General features: G+C 38.1%; 1 protein-coding gene across 7 annotated transcripts in view; it reads left to right on the top strand.

The window, feature by feature from the left end:
• The window catches only part of CDKL5 (cyclin dependent kinase like 5), a 226528-nt gene that overhangs the window by 136217 nt on the left and 69381 nt on the right, over positions 1-20930 (top strand). For all 7 annotated transcript variants that reach the window (XM_032329648.1, XM_032329652.1, XM_032329649.1 and 4 more), the window contains 3 exons: positions 4011-4056; positions 15122-15258; positions 19186-19306. In XM_032329648.1, coding sequence (XP_032185539.1) covers positions 4011-4056; positions 15122-15258; positions 19186-19306 — 304 coding nt within the window. The remainder of the gene's footprint in view (positions 1-4010; positions 4057-15121; positions 15259-19185; positions 19307-20930) is intronic.

The following is a 20930-nucleotide window of genomic DNA, read 5'->3' on the forward strand; positions in this document are numbered from 1 at the left end:
GGGTATATAATTATAAATTAAATAAAACAGCCAAAATCTATTCTCAAAAATAAATTAGACAAAATGGTAAAAGAACTACCAGGGTCTATAATCCCAGATGAATTTAAAACAGATCACAGTAGGGGCACCTGGGTGGCTCAGTCGGTTAAGTGTTCAACTCATGGTTTCAGCTCAGGTCATGATCTCAGGGTTGTGGGATCAAGCCCCGTGTAGGGCTCAGCATGTGGAATCTGCTTGAGATTCTTTCCCCTTTCTTTTCCCTTCCCCTCTTATGTGTGCTTATGTGTGCTCTTTCTGTCTCTTAAATAAAAATAAATAAATAAAACAAGTCACAATAATTTACGTTGGTTCTAACATAAGAGTCAGCAGATCAATCATCTAGACTAAACTAGAAAGCTCTGAAAGAAAATAGAGTATATATGTAAGAATGCTAAGATACAACAAAGAACTAAAAATCCATGGTAAAGAGTGTCGGGAAAGTTGATTCAGTATTTAGAATTATATTAAATACAGATTCCTTCACCATATCATATATTAAATGACAGGTAGATAAAGGTTAAGGAAAGAAATTAAATTATTTAAATATTGAGACATAAAGGTGGATGAGGGGTGCCTGGGTGACTCAGTGGGTTAAGCCTCTCTGCCTTCAGCTCAAGTCATGATCTCAGGGTCCTGGGATTGAGCCCCGTGTAGGGCTCTCTGCTCAGCAGGGAGCCTGCTTCCTCCTCCCCCTCTGCCTGTCTCTCTGCCTACTTGTGATCTCTCTGTCAAATAAATAAATAAAATCTTTTAATAATAAATAAATGTGTATGAATATTAACCATACTCAGGCTAAGTAAGGACTTTGAACACAAAAGTAGTGAACATAAAGGCATATATCAATAAATGTGACTATAAACAAATCAATAAATGTGTAATTATAAGTTACATTCAACAACAACCAAACCCTAAATAATTTAATGACCACAACAATCTGGGGAAGATATTTGTAACAAAATTTGGCAACAGGTTCACATCCATGAATCATCAAGAAAAATATTAAGCTTAGTGGACTTTTTTTCCACTTACCAATTGATAGAATAAAACTTCTGTGACCTCACTGATGTCTGAATACTTTTTTCAGTGATTGTATTTACTATTGGTTATGGTTATAGAGTGGGTGTTCTTATATATTGCTGAAGGGAACCGTGAGATGATATATTTTTGTATATGTTTTGGCAGTATTAGGAGCCTTTAATGTTCATACTGTTGGACCCAGATATATCACCTGCAGAATTTATGGGAATAAAGATGCAGATGTTGAAGTATTGACAGTTAAATAACAATCCATTAAAAAATAATTGTTTTAAAATTATTTAATGACAGGTTAAAATGTATCTCATACAATATCAAGTGAAATAAAAACATAAAACATTGTATATTAATATTACTGTTCCAATTTGAGAAAATTTTACTGGGAAAAAATAAACCAAAATGCTAGCAAGGGTTATTATGCCTTTTATGTTTTATGTTTTATATAATGAGTTTACATTATTTTTTAAGCAGTTTGAATAAAAGTAAAATGTTAAATTCTTTCCAGTATCTTCTGCTCTTAAATGCATGTAGTTTCCACTAAAGATTGAGTTGATTTTATGTAGAAAACTTCATCTGTTTTGTTTCATTCTTTAAGTAAATATGTAAACTGTATTGACTGAGAGAGAGAGAGAGAGAGAGAGAGTGTGTGTGTGTGTGTGTGTGTGTGTGTGTGTGTGTGTGTTGAGACAGGATTTCCATGGTATTGATGAAAGGAAAAATAAAAGAGTAAATGCTTAATTTTATTTGACCCATTTTCAGGTAACTTTTATACAGTGGATTCTATTTACAAGATGCCAGAAATTAATCAATATCTTTCTTCAAGATGATGTAAATAAGTTTGTTGTAAATGTAAATTTGTAGTCCTATCCTGGGCGAATTTGAATTAAGCAAGACCTTTTATAAAATCAGACAAAGTTAATATTTAGGATGCAATAAAAAGATGTGTTGGCATGTGATGTAGTGAGCACTGGGTATTATATAAGACAGATGAATTACCTCTACCTCTGGAACCAATAATACTTTGTATGTTAATTAAATTTAAATTTTTAAAAATGCCTTGGGTGGTATGACTTGGAAGATGTCTCAGCTGAAATGCAAGCAGGTTTTTTTGTTTTTGTTTTGTTTGGTTTGGTAAGATTTTATTTTTATTTACTAGAGAGAGAGCAGGGGTAGGGGTAGAGGGAGAAGCAGACTCCTTGCTGAGCAGGGGGCACAATACAGGGCTCAATACAGGGCTCTACATGGGACTGGATATCGGGACCTGGGATTGTGACCTGAGCCAAAGACAGACTTTTAATAGACTGAGCCACCCAGGTGCCCCAAAATGTAAGCAGTTTTACTCTCTTCCAGGATGCATATCATGCTGCCTCTTTGTGTCTGGAGCCAAGTTTCCTGATAGTGTTTGTTCTTAATCTTATGCCATTCATCGGTGGCTGGCTAGCCTGTTGAAAAGGAGCAGGGTATGAAAATGGTTATCACTGTGTTAAGAGGGCGTAGCATACCTAGCAGACGTACCTGCTACTACCTATACTAATATTCTAGCCGATATCCCCCATATCACTTTAAATTTGCCGTTATTTCTTCCCAATAAGGAAACACTTCCAATATCAGAAAGTACCTGGAAGGCCAAGTACAAAAAAATTATATCCCAGAAGCTGTCTGTACTCTACAATCCTATCAGTCCTCCATTAACAACAAAAATGTAATACTCTTAACAAGCTTTTTCCTCAGTAGCCTATAGCACTTTCAGATGAATTTTTTTTTTCCTATAACAAAGATGAAAGCTGATATTTTCTTATTTCAAGGGGCAGATGCAAAACAGAGAGGATTTGATTTTACAGACCTAGTTACGACTCAGGGTTTGTTGTTGAGCATAAGAATTAAGAAATGGTCATTTCTCACCCCACCCCACCACTGCTTTCATGATCCCCCTTTGCTTTTATAAACAACTAAAGAAAAGTGTTTATTTTTAATAAGTTAATGATTTATACCTTGTTGATTATTGCCTGCTATTGTGTGCATTTTTAAAGCCTTTGTTTTGATGTGGGGATACTCTTTTATTTAAAGGTTTGCTCCTCCAGATCTGAAAGTATACCCACTTTCACTACAAAAAAGCAGACCTGAGTCATTCAGAAGACCTTCCTGTATCACATGTTGGCTTTGAAGAATCTATATATTATTTTGCCAAAAGCTTTTTTTATTCCTTTTATAGACCAGAATTAGACATGAGTTGTGTGACCTCATGGTGCTTAGTTCTGAGCATTTCCGTTTCCTTTCCAGCCCTTGGATTTTTTTGACATGTTTCAGTTTAAAGTAGGGTCCTGCTCACAAACTGCTTCTGTTCAGGAGAGCAAAATAAGGGCAGGAAGGAGGTAGTGATTGGTATTTGGTGGCAGATGTTTATCTCTCTTTTGCATTGAAATGACCATCAATAGGGAGAACTAGTGAACTAGATCGGTTTGTTACAAAAAGTTAAGTGAAGGGAGGAAACTTTCAAGGGGAAATCTACTACCATCAACTACCGAGTCATGCAGAAGCCTTTTCTCTGCTCTAGAAGCCCAATTAAAATGTTTCTCTGAGTTTCAAATGGAAGTAACAAATGATGGTATATTGTATTGTCAGTCATCCTGGCATTTTTGTGTAGCCTCAAGACATCGACACTTCTGGTTTGTCCATGGTCTATCACCAATCTCCTCTCTTGGTCCCCTTCTCTCATCCCCTTATTTTTTTTCCTTTCCTGACAATGTCTGTAGGGTGGTAAGAAAGAGAATTTTGGAACCAGGAAATGAGGGACTGAGAGAGAAGAGGGTCTGTTTGTTTACTTTCTGGTTTCTTGCTATACTATCCCCGAATATACCCCCAGACAATTGGGATTCCCGGTTTCGAAAACACTGGGAAATGACTTTCTGCCTCTTTTTTTTTTTTTTTTTTTGCAGGAAACGCATGAAATTGTGGCAATCAAGAAATTCAAGGACAGTGAAGGTATATATATATATATTTTTTTTTTTCCTTTTTATATTTAGTCCTTGTGAATAGGATGTGGAAGAGATAGGATCTAGCTAACTAGACTTTGCTCCTGAAATTTTAAAGTCTCCATCTCAGAAAGCGAGTATAGCTTATTTGTTATCATACTTTGCTTTGGAACATTTGGCTCCTTTTGTGTGAATCTTTTCATATCTCATGATATTAGAAAATTTATCTTATATTTTAAGGTACAGTCAGCATTGTGGAAATCTTGCTTCAGATGCTGAGTAGAAGGCATGCTATTTATGCTATTCCTAAATATTATTAAAATGAGAAGACCAATTTGAAGTAAATATTTTTGTGAGTTCACACAAGTAGTAATTGCTGTTTGAAGGGCTTTGGAATTGGTTATTGTGATCTCCGGTTTACAGTCAATTAGAAATACAAGGATAAGTGGTATGTAGATAGTATGAAGAAAATGATGTTATATTTAAAATAATTCATTTGAAGAATAAAAGCTTTTCAAGAAGAAATTCCATAGTTGGAGTCCTTGGTTACATCCAGACCATTTCAGATGGAGTATTAAAATTACCCTATGCTGGGCAAGAAAATTTTAAATAAAACATTAAAAAGAAAGTAATGTATAAAATAAAAATAAATAAAGCATCTCGGTAGTCATTAGGTTTTAAGTCTAAACTATTGGTCACCTAAATATAGACAAGTAGAGAAATTTACCGTGAAGGCACATATGGCCTTTCAGAAGCTCTAGGCAGCATTTTCCCAAATTTTTCTACAGAGACCCACAGAAATATTTTTTTACATTCTGATCCAGTATCCACATACAGAACATCCTATATATAACTGAAGCAAAAATGTCACAAAACTATTATCCTAACGTGAGTTTCTTCATTTTCTGTTCTTTCCTGCTCATATAAATTCACATAAATGCCTATTTGTGGCATCAATGTGACATTAATTTTTTTACCACTGAATCATAACTTGCTTTGTGAAAAGTAGTGCTAAGAGGACCGGCATAGCGTTAACTTTCCTATCTAATTGGAAGTATGACAATAGCAGTCATAGCCTACCTCCATCAGCACACATTGACTAAGTGCTGGAAGACACCAGCCTCTATGTTTGTGAACAGTTTCCTCACTCCTACTTTAGAGACTTAGCAAACATTAAATAACAAAAAGGGCTCAGTAATAAAGTCCTGGGGTAGATTCAGTAGTATTTGATAGAACCCACCTCTGATGTTCTGGTTATGTGGAGCACATCACATCATCTGGGAAACCCTTAGCAGCCATTGTCTTGCCAGCCTTAAAAAGAAGGCAATAATTAAAAAAAAAAAAATGCTTTTAGCTTGTTGTAAAGAAAAAAAAAAATCTGCTCTAAATGATGTACCTGTAGTCCAACAGGAAACAATAGCCCTAGGCCAGTCCACTCTGAGACCATTGGCAGTGAGCTCTTTGAGCAGTGGCTTTGGGCTAACCACAGGTGGCCAAGAGACAAATGGTGATCTACTAAAAAGAGTGGTTGCAACAGTAGATCAAAGCATAACCTTTGCCTTCATGTAAAGACTTCTGACTGCATTCATCTTGTAAGGCACATCGTCAAGCATCGGTTACCACCAAAAATAATAACTGTCGTGAAGTTTTTGAAAGGCAGTACAATCTAGGTCACGTATGCCATTGCTTTAAAAACAAAAAACAAAACAAAGCAAAAACAAAACAACAAGAAAAAAAACTAAGTTGCCATATTCTTCACAATCCCTGTTCTGTGCATACCAATTCTTAGCTTCAGTTAAACCATGTGTTTGTACCTGGTACCTTCAGAGTGGTAATCAGTAGCATATCTGTTGAGATTTACTGAGCACCGAGCCAGGTGCTGTAAGAGACATGAAGGTAAGTCAGGTGTGTGTAATTTCAGAAAGCTTGGTAGGATTAAGACCTGTTTAAAAAAAAAAAAAGCAATAAAAAGGAGTAGAAAGCAGTCAGTGCCTGAATGAATTTGAGTAATTTTGAGGCAAGACACATTGTTTCTAGCTGTGGCATCCAGAAAGTCTATGAATAGTCTAGACATTATATAAAACATTTGATCAGCCTTCATTTCTGTGTGCTGACAAAGCATGAATCCCCTCTGCCCTCATCTCTGCCAGACCATTATCAGTTACCAGAGCTCAGGGACATGCAGCCTTATCACCCACCCATAACAGAACTAAGGGAACGTGTGTGGTGAGCAGCCCTTCTGGAATGTGAAGTGCACATAAATAGTTCAGTACAGATGGGAATGTCCATTCAACCCCTATGGCAATCACTTAATTCTGAACCATTTGATCAGCTTAAATTTCAGTCAGGACAGTTCTAATAAAAATAGAGTTTCAGGGCGCCTGGGTGGCTCAGTGGGTTAAAGTCTCTGCCTTCAGCTCGGGTCATGATCCCAGGGTCCTGGGATCGAACCCCGCATCGGGCTTTCTGCTTGGCGGGGAGCCTGCTTCCTCCTCTCTCTCTTACTGCCTCTCTGTCTACGTGAGCTCTCTGTCAAATAAATAAATAAAATCTTTAAAAAAAAATCGAGTTTTATCATAATTCCTTATTGTCATATAGTTCTTATTAATCTCATTTATTAGTTACTCTAAAAATATTCTGCTGTTATTATGATAGTGAATGTTCTAAACCCAGTGTTTAAAAATCTTTATGAAGATCATGAAAGAATCCTATAAAAACGCTTACACTGAAATAGAATCTGAACTTGGTCTGATTTGCATTCAAGCTAGTCAAGTATTCTCATACTGATAATATAAAGCGGTATTTTGTGAGAGTATATATTATCTTCTATTAGCTTTAAAAGATTGTGATCATCTCCTATTTTCTTATTAAATTCATATTTATCCACAAATTTATATAAAATGTTTTTGAAAGTACATTTTAAGGTAGACCACTATTTAATTCAAGCTGTTCTTGTTATCCCAGGGTAATAGACGCCTATCTAAAATGGGAACCAAACTTTAATAGTAAATAAAAAGTTAGACTGGAACTTTAAGTGGGGAAAACGGAACAAAAATAATAAAAATAAGTTACTTTATCTTATAGTTAACAAAATTTGGATTATAATAGCAACTATTTGCTGTTCCTTAGAAAAAAAGAATCAAGTGTTACCTTTTTTGGGAGATTAAAAAAAAAGAGACTCATTAAAAAATACACCAAGGGTTTTGTCAGTTTTCCCTTTATTTTTGTCCCCGTCTCTCTGTCTTCATCCTAGTCAGTTTTTTATTCTCCAGTTACTAGCTGTTAGAACTCCATCAGATCATTTATCAGTGTCTTTTGTCTATGATTTTCCTTAAGACTGACATACTGGGTGGGGATACAAACTCATGTTAAAGTGGAGGACTTGTGTGAGTGATGACATTTTTATCTGAGATCTTTTCATTAGTTAATATATTTTTTATTTTGATCACTTTTGCCTCTTTATTCATTATCATCAATGTAGAGTTTCAGTTAATTTTTTAAAAAGATTTTATTTATTTATTTGACAGACAGAGATCACAAGTAGGCAGAGAAGCAGGCAGAGAGAGAGAGGAGGAAGCAGGCTCCCTGCTGAACAGAGAGCCCAATGTGGGGCTCGATCCCAGGACTCTGGGATCCTGACCTGAGCCACAGGCAGAGGTTTTAAGCCACTGAGCCACCCAGGTGCCCCTCAGTTAATATTTTTTAAGAGAGAGAGAACGCACGCACACATCCGAGTGGTGGGAAGGGACAGAGAGAGAAGAAGAGGGAGAATCTTAAGCAGGCTCTGAGCCTAGCACAGAGCCCAAAGCACAGCTTGATCTCATGACCCATGAGACCATGACCTGAGCTAAAACCAAGAGTCAGACGCTTAACTGATTGAGCCACCCAGGTGCCCCTGTGAGTTTTCTATTAATGTAAATTCTCACAGAGAAACATTAGCTATAAACACCTAATCATCCAGGAGTCTTCATAGTATTAGTTCTGTTTAGTATTTGGATTTTCTGAGAAGAGGAAAAATGACTACAGCCCAAAGAGTTACTAGAAATGATTCCAATGAAAGATATTTTTTGGACTATGTATAATGATAAATTTAGCCTAATTCATCTACCCTTCCTATAACTCGAATTTTGTACAATGAGATTTGATGTTCAGATGATAATCTTCTGTCACTGTGGAAGGCTCATTCTCATGCACACACCTATACAAATGTCTGCCATCCACAAGTTAGTGAATAATCCAATAGCCATGATTTAGCCTAGATAGATTTGAATTAACAAGAATTATAAACATTGTGTGTTCATATTTTACTTGAGAAGGTCCTGTGATCTAGGATTTTTTTTTTCTTTTTCTTTTCTTTTTTTTTTTTTAAGATTTTTTATTTATTTATTTGACAGAGAGAGATCACAAGTAGGCAGAGAGGCAGGCAGAGAGAAGGAAGAAGCAGGCTCCCTGCTGAGCAGAGAGCCCGATGCGGGACTCGATTCCAGGGCCCTGAGATCATGACCTGACCTGAGCCAAAGGCAGCGGCCCAACCCACTGAACCACCCAGGCGCCCAGGATTTTTTTTTTTCTAAGCAAACACTTTATTTCAGGTATAAGGAAGGAGCTAATCACATACTTTCTATATTATCATTGAGAGAAGATTTAATAAATGGCTAAATTGATAAATAGCATATCAATTGTTTATCATCAAGATTTCTTAAGTATTTTAGAGTTTTGAAAATGCTTTGTTCTCCTGGTCTATTTAAATCTTTCTCCAATCTTTTTTTTTAAATTATTAATTTTTAATTTTTTATAAACCTATAATATATTTTTATCCCCAGGGGTACAGGTCTGTGAATCGCCAGGTTTACACACTTCACAGCACTCACCAAAGTACATACTTTCCCCAATGTCCATAACCCCACCCTCCTTCTCCCAACCCCCCTCCCCCCAGCACCCCTCAGTTTGTTTTGTGAGATTAAGAGTCACTTATGGTTTGTCTCCCTCCCGATCCCATCTTGTTTCATTTATTCTTCTCCTACCCCCTTAAGCCCCCATGTTGCATCACCACTTCCCCATATCAGGGAGATCATTTGATAGTTGTCTTTCTCCGCTTGACTTATTTCGCTAAGCATGATACGCTCTAGTTCCATCCACGTTGTTAGGAATTATTTTTGACATACCTTTGGATCTTCTGATGTGAGAACATCTTTTGCTTCTTAGGACTTCATAGTCTTTCCCTAAAAGTACAGGTGATGGGTTCAGGAGGGTCACTGGGCCTTGCTATGTGGCAAGGAGGCTGATTCTCAGGGAGCTGTATGGTAGTCCATAGTTAAGATGGAATATAGGTTGTGCCTCTACTTTTATATCAAGTAAAATGGCTTGCATTTCATATCCTGCTTATCTTTTCTGTAGATAAATATTTTTTCTCTTGGAATGGACATATTTATTTTTTTTAAACATGAGAAAATATTTAATTGGTCATCCCTTCCTTCCTCCATTTGATTTCATCCTTATTTTTACCCAGACTTTAGAAAGCTCTATCCTGATCTCTGGATTGAGGAAACTCTGGTCTCATTTTGTACAATGGTACAAAATAAGAGTTCATAGTCTTTGGTCCTTAAATTAAGAAACCAGATTTCTCTATAAGAGAGGCCTTAAACTTTCCTACCTTTGGTTAAACAGAGAATTCAGTTAACGAAGCTTAAGCATTCTGGCTAGTCGTGATTTCACCACATTTCTTTTAATGTCCAGAATGGAACTCTTTCAAGCTTCAGGGATTCTTCTAGGATTTGATGAATATTTGCACCTTTCATAATTTAATAAATTTCTTTTGTGCTTTACCCAGTCTTCATTGCTGAAGATTTAAGGATTTTCTTTTCTTTCTTTCTTTTTTTTTTTTTTGTATATATGGTGGCAGTACCGCCATTCAGACCCCTTGGCCATGTTAATTACCCTCTTGGTGGTATTTCTTCTTTAGTCAGGGCAACCAGACTCAAATACGGTACCCTTATAGTTTTGCACAAAGATGGGTTGGCTTTTTTCTCCTCCATTGTATCCACTTAAGGGTCCATTTTGGGGGGCCTCTTTGGCTATACAAGAATGTCAGGTTTGTGATTTCATAAAGTAGGTTACAGCTATTTCTGGATATCTTTTCTGAGCCCTCAGTTCCTTAAAAATAGAGTTACGATAGTGTTTCTGCTCATCTTTAGATTTTTCTCTATTACTTACTTTGCATTTCTTTCACTCCTGTTTTTTTTTTTTTCTTAAGAATTGTTTTCATTTACTTTAGTGAATCTCCTTTCTTGATTTTTAGTGTGTTAACTTGTCTGACTGGTGAGCTAAAAGTAGGTTAGTTCTTTGTTTCTTTCTTATTTACCGTCCTTTCTCTACCCTGCCATTTAATCATCACTCCAAAGAATTTATGTAACATTGTCAGACTTGCTGCCTGTACTAAGCTATACACCCTCACTGGTAACTGAGGACCAGGTCCATTGACATATACATAAGTAGGACTTGCATGGAAGCACCAGGTCTTAGAGCTGGAAGGACCTTCAGAATCATCTAGGAAAAATCCAGCTCCGGTTTACAGCCAAGGAATCCAAGGCCCAAAGCTGCACAGGTAGTATGTAATTAACTGGGAAAGATGCAGACCTCAAAATCTTTGTCGAGTTTTTCTTCTACCCGTAACACATACCATGTTGCTTTGCCACTCAGCTAAGCAGTAGCAGAGCGCAGACCTGAGCTTGGGTGTTCGGACTAATTCTCTAAAGCTTGCCCACTGCCTTATACCATGTTGCCTGCCTCCTTGTCTTCTACTCAGTGTGGCATTCCCTTCACTCACCCTGAGGAAGTTACTCTTTCTAGATGTCGTTTCTTCATTTGTAAACTGGAGAAAGCCTAGCCTAAATAAACAATCTGCAGGATTATTTCAGCTGGAAGGCAGGGATTTTTGTGCTCCTGGCAGTAGGCTGTGCTACCACTTTTAAACAATGCCTCGCTGAAGAGCTTGGCTGCTTTCTGAACCTGAGGTGAGAAGCATGTGTACGTACAATGTGCATTGCTTTTCCCCATTATCTCATCATTTAGTGCCACAGTTTTGTCCAAGTACAGGGTAGGCCAGGAGCCTTAAAAGTACTTAAAGAAAAAAAAAAAGTACTTAAAGAAACAAAAATAATAGGATAGACCAAGTAATGAAGAGTGTGCATTTTGCTTGCACTTAGGGAATTCGTAACTCCCATTTCCTGCCTGTTGCGGTTCATTACATTCTTAGTGCCAAAGTGCTTGCTTCACCTTTTAATATCTGAGACAGGCATACATTAGAGCAGCCTTCATTTCCTAAAATGGACAGGCAGCTCAAATGAGGTGGTTTGGGCCCCATATGCTAGGTGATTTTGTGAGCTGCTTTTCAAAGATCATTTCTCTTTCTTCTTTAGCCATTTTTATGTAGAGTTGGTATAGATTTGAATGATGTCTATATCACAGAATAGCAAAATCCAGGGAGGTTCACGCTCATAATCAATGAGATTTTAATGGAAAGAAATAATTGATTATTAGATTTGGAAAAAGCCATGGGATTTTTTTTTAGGGTCTGTGTGGGTGGGGAGGGTGCCTATTTATTTAGTTACTTTATGAATGAAAAGGTAAGTGGCTTGCCCAACATCATATTTCACAGTGTTGGTTCATTAGCAGGATTCAAACTCCAGGTCTTCCAAATCCTACTCCAGGGTTCCTTCTAAAGCCGTTCGACTCCAGCCATCCTGAGGTGGCTCTGTCTGTTCGCAAAATGAAACTGCCCCAAGCTGCTAATAATACAAAGCTCCCTTGTTTCAGTTGCGTTTTGGGTGCCAAGAATTCACCAAGCATTTGACTAGAAAAGATACACCAGCTGTATTTACTTTTGACTTAGTTGCAACATTCATTTGTACCCAGCTCCAGCAAAGCTTACGGATGTTGTTAATGGTTAAATATATATGTGTTCTTGACCCTTAGTCCTTTCAGTTTTTTTGAAGCTCCCTATTTTATAATCACATATTGCAGAAGACAACCAGGCATGGAGATGAATAGGGGAAAATGAATTTAGTTTGTCTTCCTGCCTGAAAAGCTGCCCTTCTCAACCTTCTAGAGACAAGATGGAAAGCATTGTACTCAAAACTGAGAGGATGAAGTACCTCTTGCTTGCCATCCCGTTGCTGCCTCCCATGAATGAAAGCTAGCCACATATGAGTGAAGATTTCCTCATTTTTGTCAGAAGTATTCATTGATCCCTTTGTGGCCAGGTGCAGTCCTAGGTGGTTGAGTGAGTATTGTTGAACAGCAGAACTTGGGCCTGTCCTCTGAGAGCTCTTAGTTTAGCAGGGGTAGCCACCTGTAAGCAAAACAATCTATAAATAAAAATGGTGAGAAGGTCTGCGAAAGAAAAGCTCAAAGTAGAATGATAAGGAATAATAGGGATGGAAGCCTGCTTTGGTCTTGTGATCTGGGCAAAGCTTGTGAGGAGCGCTCTTTAAACTGAACCCCGAAGAGGAACCAGCCCTGTAAGGAGTCTGAGTTGTAGAATGTCAGTTCCAGGCAGAGGGAACAAGTTCAAAGGCCCTGAGCGCGAAAGAATAACGGAGCTATTTTGGGAATTGGAAGACTAACGTGAGGGAGGGGAAGGAAGGACACGAGATGGGGACGGAAGAGCAGACAGGAGCCAGGTCAGGAGTAATCAGTGTACTGGTCTGTATTGAGTTACTGCCTTGTTAGAAGATTGTTTGCTTTGTATTGAAACCTGGGTGGCATTCTGTGTATTAGAGATAGGTGAACTTCAGTTTGATTACCCCAGTCTTGAAAGTAAACCAGATGGGGTAGTGGAGAAGCAGGTGAACCTACCTCATAGCACAAAAGGCTTTTTAGTGTTCCCTACGTTTTAGCATTTCTAAAAGTCACAGAACACCACGTCCCTGGCTTAGCCCCAGTTTGCAAAACAGCTGGACCTCTGTCCCACCACAGTCCTCTAAGCCACTTTGGGAAATCCCTGATCACAACTCATACATTCCCCCTATTGCCAGGTGGCCCCCACTGTGTCACGTTCTTTTCCCGTGACTGGGCAGGGGGAGGGCGGCCGTGAGTCCTCAGTTCCCCGTTAACCCCCCTCCCCCCTGGTGTGGACTGGACTGGCTCACTGCTTATGCCACTGCTGGCCTTGGTACTGCTAGCTCTTGCTTTCTGATAGGCAATATCTTTCTCTGTCCTTTTCTAATCTCTGCTCCAGCATTCCCCAGCCGTTGTTTTTGCTGAAATAAGGGGGATATTTCACTTGTGTAACCGTTCTCAAAGGAGTGTTGACTTTATGTTCCCTGTTTATTACAGATACTCTGGTGCTACAAAGCCCCTGTTTTTATTACTATCTCTTTATTCTTGAAACTCAGTTTGAACAGAGGCTGAGAAATGGGCTGGGATAGAAAATAATCTGAAAAGTACTCCTGGCTCCTGATTGAGAATCTTCTCTCCCTCATTTGGAGGGAAGATTCAGCCCCTTTTCTCTTGTGTATCTTGCTTAGGAAGCATTTGTCTCTAGAGACATTTTCATCTTTCTCACTTTCATCCCCAAACTCCATTTTCTTCTTCCCTGAACCTGAGGGCGGTTAGATATGACTGAACCTGAGACTCAAAAAACTTAGACTCTCAAGCTAGGATTTTGACTATGACCCCAAACCTTGGGGACAAATGTGTTATAGAATTTATAACTTTGGGGATTTAGAATGGAAATACTGCATGCTACTTTAGCACCTTGTAGTCAGGTAGTTTTTCTAAAGTAAACATACTTTACATAAAATAAACATATTTTATTTTATGTGCACCCAGGGGGCACCTGGGTGGCTCACTGGGTTAAGCCTCTGCCTTCTGCTCAGGTCATGATCTCGGTTCTGGGATCGAGCCCTGCATCAGGCTCTCTGCTCAGCGGGGAGCCTGCTTCCTCCTCTCTCTCTGCCTGCCTCTCTGCCTACTTGTGATGTCTGTCTGTCAAATAAATAAATAAAATCTTTAGAAAAAAAAATAAAATAAATAAATAAACATATCCCACATACTAAGTGGGATAAACAAAGAATATAAGTGGTCTCGTGTCAGTTCAGGTTTTACTTCTGAGGAGACTTGCCATAAACTTGGAAGAAGTGTTCAGTTTTTAGACTGATTTTTGAAGTTGGAGATAAAGGATTATGAACCTGTCGTCTTCTGTGTGTGCACACCTATATGTGTATATGTGAACATGGTAGTTAGAACTTCTGGGCTAAATCTGAAGGTATCGTAAAAACTCTTTTAAAATAAAGTATTCCTTTCCTTCTCCCCTGCCAATTCGTCCATTAGAGTTCATGTGATTTCCGTCCTTCTCCATGCCTGTGGGGGCTATCATGGGTGAAGTAGACGATATGGGAGGCTGTATTGGTTCAGCGTAAGTTCTGCATCCCAGTACAGCTACACCATCTGAGATGGGCAGATGGACATGCCACAGGAAGACAGCAGGAACCTATAGCAGCTGCTATTCAGAGAGATCAGACACTCTTAGAAATTCCTGCAACTTGACTGTGAGCTGCACTGTGGGTGCCTGGTATGTGACCTCTGCTCACTGAGGTGACTTGCATGCAGCCTGAACGATAAAATGTTCTTTTAAGCCAAAACTACAGGCCAAAGTTAAAAACATCAGCTGCAACAGATGCTGCATAGAGGCTCCTCTGCACACTGATACAGCTGATTCCTTCTTACCCTCTTAAACTCCTTCTTTCTCAGTGCGTAGTGTTAGAATGAAAAGGACAGTGGATTTATACGTCGTATCTGTCGGTATGTGTTTGTACATTACTTTGCAAAAGGGAGTATAAGAAAACACAAGCAGAAAATTATGTGCATGCTGGTCAAGTAAGCCTTTTCTTCTGTAAGATGCTAATTCTTGATCCTTTCAACAAGAAAATGTGGTATTTAATCTTCCATCCTTGAACTCCTTATGCAGAAGTACTCCAAGTGGAAAGGGAAATTGGTATGTTTTCACTTTAGAATTTTTGAACAGTAGCTTGAAAGCTTTAATTTTACTCTATTCACCATTGTTTACATTCTAGAAAATGAAGAAGTCAAGGAAACGACTTTACGAGAGCTTAAAATGCTTCGTACTCTCAAGCAGGAAAACATCGTGGAGCTGAAGGAAGCCTTTCGTCGGAGGGGGAAATTGTACTTGGTGTTTGAGTATGTTGAAAAAGTAAGTCACTAATTGATAGTGAGGAGATTTGCCTGATTTTTTTTAACTTTTATTTTATTTTTTTAAAATAATCTCTACACCCAGCATGTGGCTTGAACTCATGTCCCTGAGATCAAGAGTTGCATGCCCTACCAACTGAGGCAGCCACGCGCCCCTGCCTGATTTTTTTATTTAGGGTTGTTTCTGGCAGTTTTCAAAGAAGTATTATTATCTAGTGTGATTTGTCAATGTACTCAAACTCTTGGTATTTTAAAAATGAAATTATTATCCATAATCATTAGAAGCCCTGAAATGTATTGAAGTATTTTGTGTAATTTAACTCTACAGAGATCATCTTACATTTCAACAGTGAATTAATTTGGCTTCTGATGTTTTAGAATCTGTGTTCAACAAGTAATTTTTAGACTTGGTTCATTTAAATTAAACCTAGGCAAGGCCTCTGAGAGAGAGACAAGTAAATTGACAGTGATGACATAGGATGACAGAGGTGTGGAAAGCAGCCTGCCAGCATAGGATGACTGCCTAAATCCGACCTAGAGTGGCGAATGAGTGGGCTCATGGAGCAGCCTTTTGTGAATTGCCTGTGCTTTGGCTTTAAGGGAAAGAGATGTGCCAGGAGGCATAAGGTGAGGCATGAGGAGGTAGATGCGGCCGCATCTAAGGAATTGGAAGCATGGGAGAAAAGTAGAAAAGTATATACACTTCAGTTGTTAGCATACTTGCTTTTCATTTTTTTAAATTGGTAACTATTAGTGACCACTTCAATGATATGTGGCCCAGGGGCAAGTGTATGCTACAGTAATCAATACGTATGTCTTTGAATTTCTTTGAGAGCAGCAGCCCTACAGTGGTTGGTTATTGTCCAAAACTGAAATAATTACCTTAACAAGAGTAAAATAAACTGAGCCAGGTGGACCTTTTAGAGGTTTCCTTGATGAATGAGTATGTGGCTCCAGATTTCCTGTTACCAAAACAACAGTAAAAATTATTACTTTTATTAAATTTCACTTCTGGAGTATATGTCTTTTTAGGAATCTGCATGATAAAATGAGAAATTTCTAAATTATAAAATGAGGCTTTCTGAAGAAGGTGAAGAGTGGAGAGACTTATGTTTACCAGCTGCTTTCTGTGCCATAAATGACCATGTCATCACCACCATCACCATTACAAAATAGAAAGCAATGTTGCCAAGACGACGGACCAGGAATGTGGCTTTTGACTTAATTCAGCCTTTACAAATTATTTTTCTAATGAAAGTAAATGGACATAGTAACTTCATTTCAAGCAAAACTTGAAGAGTATTATAAGTTTTCTCTGTCATTTTAAAACACTGTTTTATGTATCTTTTCCAAAATCTGCTTAAAGGTTTCTTTTTCTTTTTCTTTTTTTTAAGTGAGGACAGATCTTTATTTTTTTGATGGGGTGGGGAGGGGAAGAGGGAGAGAGAGAGAGAGGCTGCACTCATAGCGTGGTGCCTGACATGGGGCTCGATCCTACAACCCTGAGACCATGACCTGAGCCGAAATCAAGAGTCAGATGCTTAAGCAACTGAGCTACCCAGGCGCCCCTTAAGGTTTCTTTTCCTTTGTCAATTTAGGTATTTTCCTAAGGGACCTTCCCCACCAAAATTAAACTGAAATTTAATACTTCTCAAAAAGTTATAAAAAAGGACTGTTGTAAAAATCAGAAACTCTTTATATTATATTTTAGTTGTCAAGAATAATCGTGCAGTTTGCAGTTTCTACTGCCACATAATGAAATTCTGACAGATCTATTTCAGTTTGTCTTTTTAAAATTTCTGTTCTGCTCATGGTGGTAGTTCACGATTAATAACAATTTAATATGAACAAATGGGGAAATTACCTCTGTGTACCAGTTTCTATGTCTGAGCTCTCTTTGCTGTTAAGTGGCAGGGCTGCTCCCAGAGCTCCCATATGTGTCCCTCTAGGCCTGGGTTTTTGCCCTGACCCTGTGGTTTTTCAGTGGAAGGTTACCTCCCATCAGCGGCAGTGCCTAACGATTAATAGAGTCTCAAGAGGGCAGGAAAGTGATGCTCTCAAAGGGTAGGGCGTTGTTAGAGATACAGGACGACAGTGGCTTAAACAAATAGATATTTCCTTCTTCCTCACATATAAATACGAAGGTAGGTGGTACCTGGTATGGTAACTATATGGTAACTATTTATTTTTAAAAAATAAATTATTGATTCATTTAGGAATAACAATAATAATCCCATTACATGTTAACATAAATTTGATTGTGGGTCATTCTTTCAAGTAAGAAACGGTGTTCTGCCAGAAACAAGCAGCTAGTTGAGCTTGCAGCTCAATCACGCAAGTGATTTTCTTCAAGACAACCATCTTGCTTTGTTATGTAACAGAAGTGCTTCATGTGTATTCTTCATTTTACCATGTAGATTCCTAAAAAGACACCTACTCAAAAGTTGAAATTTAATACAAGCAATAATTTTACTGCTTCATCAAGAAAAGACATCCTTAACTAAAACTGGCTTTTCGTCTTTTTATTTTTTTAAACTGCGAGCGTGTAGCATTGATTTAAGGTGCCCCCAGTTCCCCCATCCTTACTTTGAGTCATCGGTGTAAATACAAACACAGTGAAAGAGCCAACAAGCTGAGTGTTGCTATGAATATAGTTTTGACTTTATGGGCCTTCTGCAAGATCTGGTAACCACCCCTAAGAGATCCACAGATCATACTTTGTTCCTGCTTTCCTAGATTGTCGTCTACAGAAAATGAACTCTAATCATGCTGTGGACCTTAGTATTGACCTTACAGAGGCAATGGGAAATGTGTGGTTAATCTGGAAATTCAGTGGAGACTGGTTAAGTGGATTTTCTGCTTAATAAAAAAATTTTACATGAATTTTAGACTCCAGACTAAGAGTTTCAGAACTTGGTTTGTTGGGAGTCTGTCAATGTTTATTTCAGCAAGATTTTCTGGCCTGTCTTAATTTTTTTTTTTTTTAAAGATTTTATTTATTTATTTGACAGAGAGAAATCACAAGTAGTCGGAGAGGCAGGCAGAGAGAGAGAGAGGGAAGCAGGCTCCCTGCTGAGCAGAGAGCCCGATGCGGGACTCGATCCCAGGACCCTGAGATCATGACCTGAGCCGAAGGCAGCGGCTTAACCCACTGAGCCACCCAGGCGCCCCTGGCCTGTCTTAATTTTTGTACTGATTGCATGGATCTCTCCTAATCTTAGGGAGCATTTTCTTTTAAGAATATTTTCCAGGTATTCCAGAAATATTTTCAAGGCCTGATTTTTATTGCAAGGTTCTAGTAAACGTACATAGGAGGCTGTGTTTAAATGACTGTTTCCCCCCTCCATTTTACATTACAGCATCTTATCTCTACTTTGTATTGCTTTTCCCTTGAAGTTATTCTAAAGTGATGCCTGAAAGGTTTTACGGAGAGTGGAAAGTGCCAGGGTTATTATTTGGGGAAGCACTGGGGTGTAGTAAAAATGGAATTTCTCTTAAAAGAGAACTTTGATTTAATACAGTATTCTGCTTCTGCATGAAAAAGATAGTAGGTGGAAAGCAAAACAGTTGTTGAAAATGCTTGCATGTATTGGGTGAATTTTCATCCAAGATGCTTGCTTATCTGTCCGTCTGTCTGTCTATCTAGCTAAGATTCTATTCATTCATGAGAGAGAGAGAGAGAGAGAACAAGCGAGCAAGGGTACATAAGCAGGTGGAGTGGGAGAGGGAGAAGCAGGCTTCCCACCGAGCCAGGAGCCCGATGTGGGTGGGGCTCCACCAGGACCCCGGATCATGACCTGAGCCGAAGGCAGATGCCTAACCGACTGAGCCACCCAGGCGCCCCTAAGATGCTTTTTAAAATTGTTAATACATGATTTATGGGTCTACCTAATTTGTAGAGATTAATGATTCTCTATTTAATTTTTAGAATATGCTTGAATTGCTGGAAGAAATGCCAAATGGAGTTCCACCTGAAAAAGTTAAAAGTTATATCTATCAGTTAATCAAAGCTATTCACTGGTGCCATAAGAATGATATTGTCCATAGAGGTAAGTATGCAATTTTTGGAATGAAAAATATTAAGAAAACCTCAGAGTTAACATTGAAATATTTTACATATTACTGTTTTAAGAGTACTTCTATGAGCACTGACATTCCACTTAAATTAAATACATTTTGAAAGTACAGGATATGAGACATTGTTCACCTTCTGAGTCTCCTTTTGTATCACCAAAAGGATGGATTGCAAGTTTATTTGGATATTATGGTGAGATCTCTGTTTGTATAACCAGGTCTATTCTCAACTTTAGAAATGCCTAGGGATATAAAGAACCCAGCAAATAGGAACTTTGAAGCTTACCTTGAGTAAAAAGAGCAAAGGGATGTTCTCTGTTGCCTTTTGGTCCTGCTGGTAGACCAGAAAATGTGAAACCACCTAGAATAAGGCTTTAAAGGTGGTCACTGACCCCCATTGACAGTCACCTCCCATTCCCTCTTAAACCAACCAGCTCCTGAATTAAGTTCCTGAATTTCCCTACCCATTAGTGAGAAGAGCCCGTTGCAAGTTGTAGGCATGATCAACGTTGCATAAATGTCATGCGTGTACTTCCATAAACTGTTAATATTTTGTCCTTTATTGCTGTGTGGTGGGTGGTTTATAGTACTAAAGGGGAAATTACTTTCTCAGCATGGTTTTTGCTTCTACACTATTTATCTTCTCCTGATAAGCTCTCTTGAATCCCAGAGTTTCAGTAATGGGATACATACTGATAAAATAATGGAGCCAGAAGATGTTTATCAGAAAATGTTACAGTATCTACTTCTTGTCTCGAATTACCAGATAAATGAATACCTCATTTTAATATACCTATACAGACACTCAAACATATCACTTTAAAAATAGTCTCACTTTAAGAATAGCTTAAAGGTCATGTGAAAAATGCCAGCTCCTAGTATATCTAGAAAAAGACATTTTATATATTTTTTGGATTTGACTTTCGTATCACTTAACCTTATCCAGGTTGTTGGTGGTATAGAGAGATCTCCAAGTCAACTACATGGCTAGTGTCTAGAGTAATGATATTAATAACAGTCTGTACCACAATATGAAGCTATTAATACAGAACTGATTTAGCTGCATTTCTATAGTGTTGCTGTGATTTGGTTAAGTATATGGTAATAAATCAATGATTATGAATTAGCAGTAGAAACCATGATTCTGAAATCTTCAGATTTTCCTCCTGTCTTCCCTTTTTCCATTTTTACCTCTGCCATCTGATACAGATGATAGGTACTCTAAAAATAGGATTGTGAGATGCCTCCCAAAGCAGGAATTAAATAGCATTTTCTGTATATTTCTACTCAGCTCCCACTACATCTTCTGAAGATCCATGGAAAAAATGAGAAATCTTGTCTTGACTCATCCAGTATAACTTCGGCATTACACATTTATAATTATGAACCACACAGAAAAGCTAGAGATGTGTAAATATAGACATTATATAGAAAATCACAACAAATTCTAATTTTTATGTAGTTTTTCCTCTAGTAAATATAATACTACGTACTTATATATGTTTTTAAGGTATCTTGTAGGTGTGAACATTTTTTAAATATTCTATTTCTGAAAATTTTATATTCTATCTCCAACTTATGTTACTAGTACTTTATAAA

This window comes from Mustela erminea, chromosome X (assembly GCF_009829155.1).
Source record: "Mustela erminea isolate mMusErm1 chromosome X, mMusErm1.Pri, whole genome shotgun sequence".
In the NCBI taxonomy this organism is placed as follows: Eukaryota; Metazoa; Chordata; class Mammalia; order Carnivora; family Mustelidae; genus Mustela; species Mustela erminea.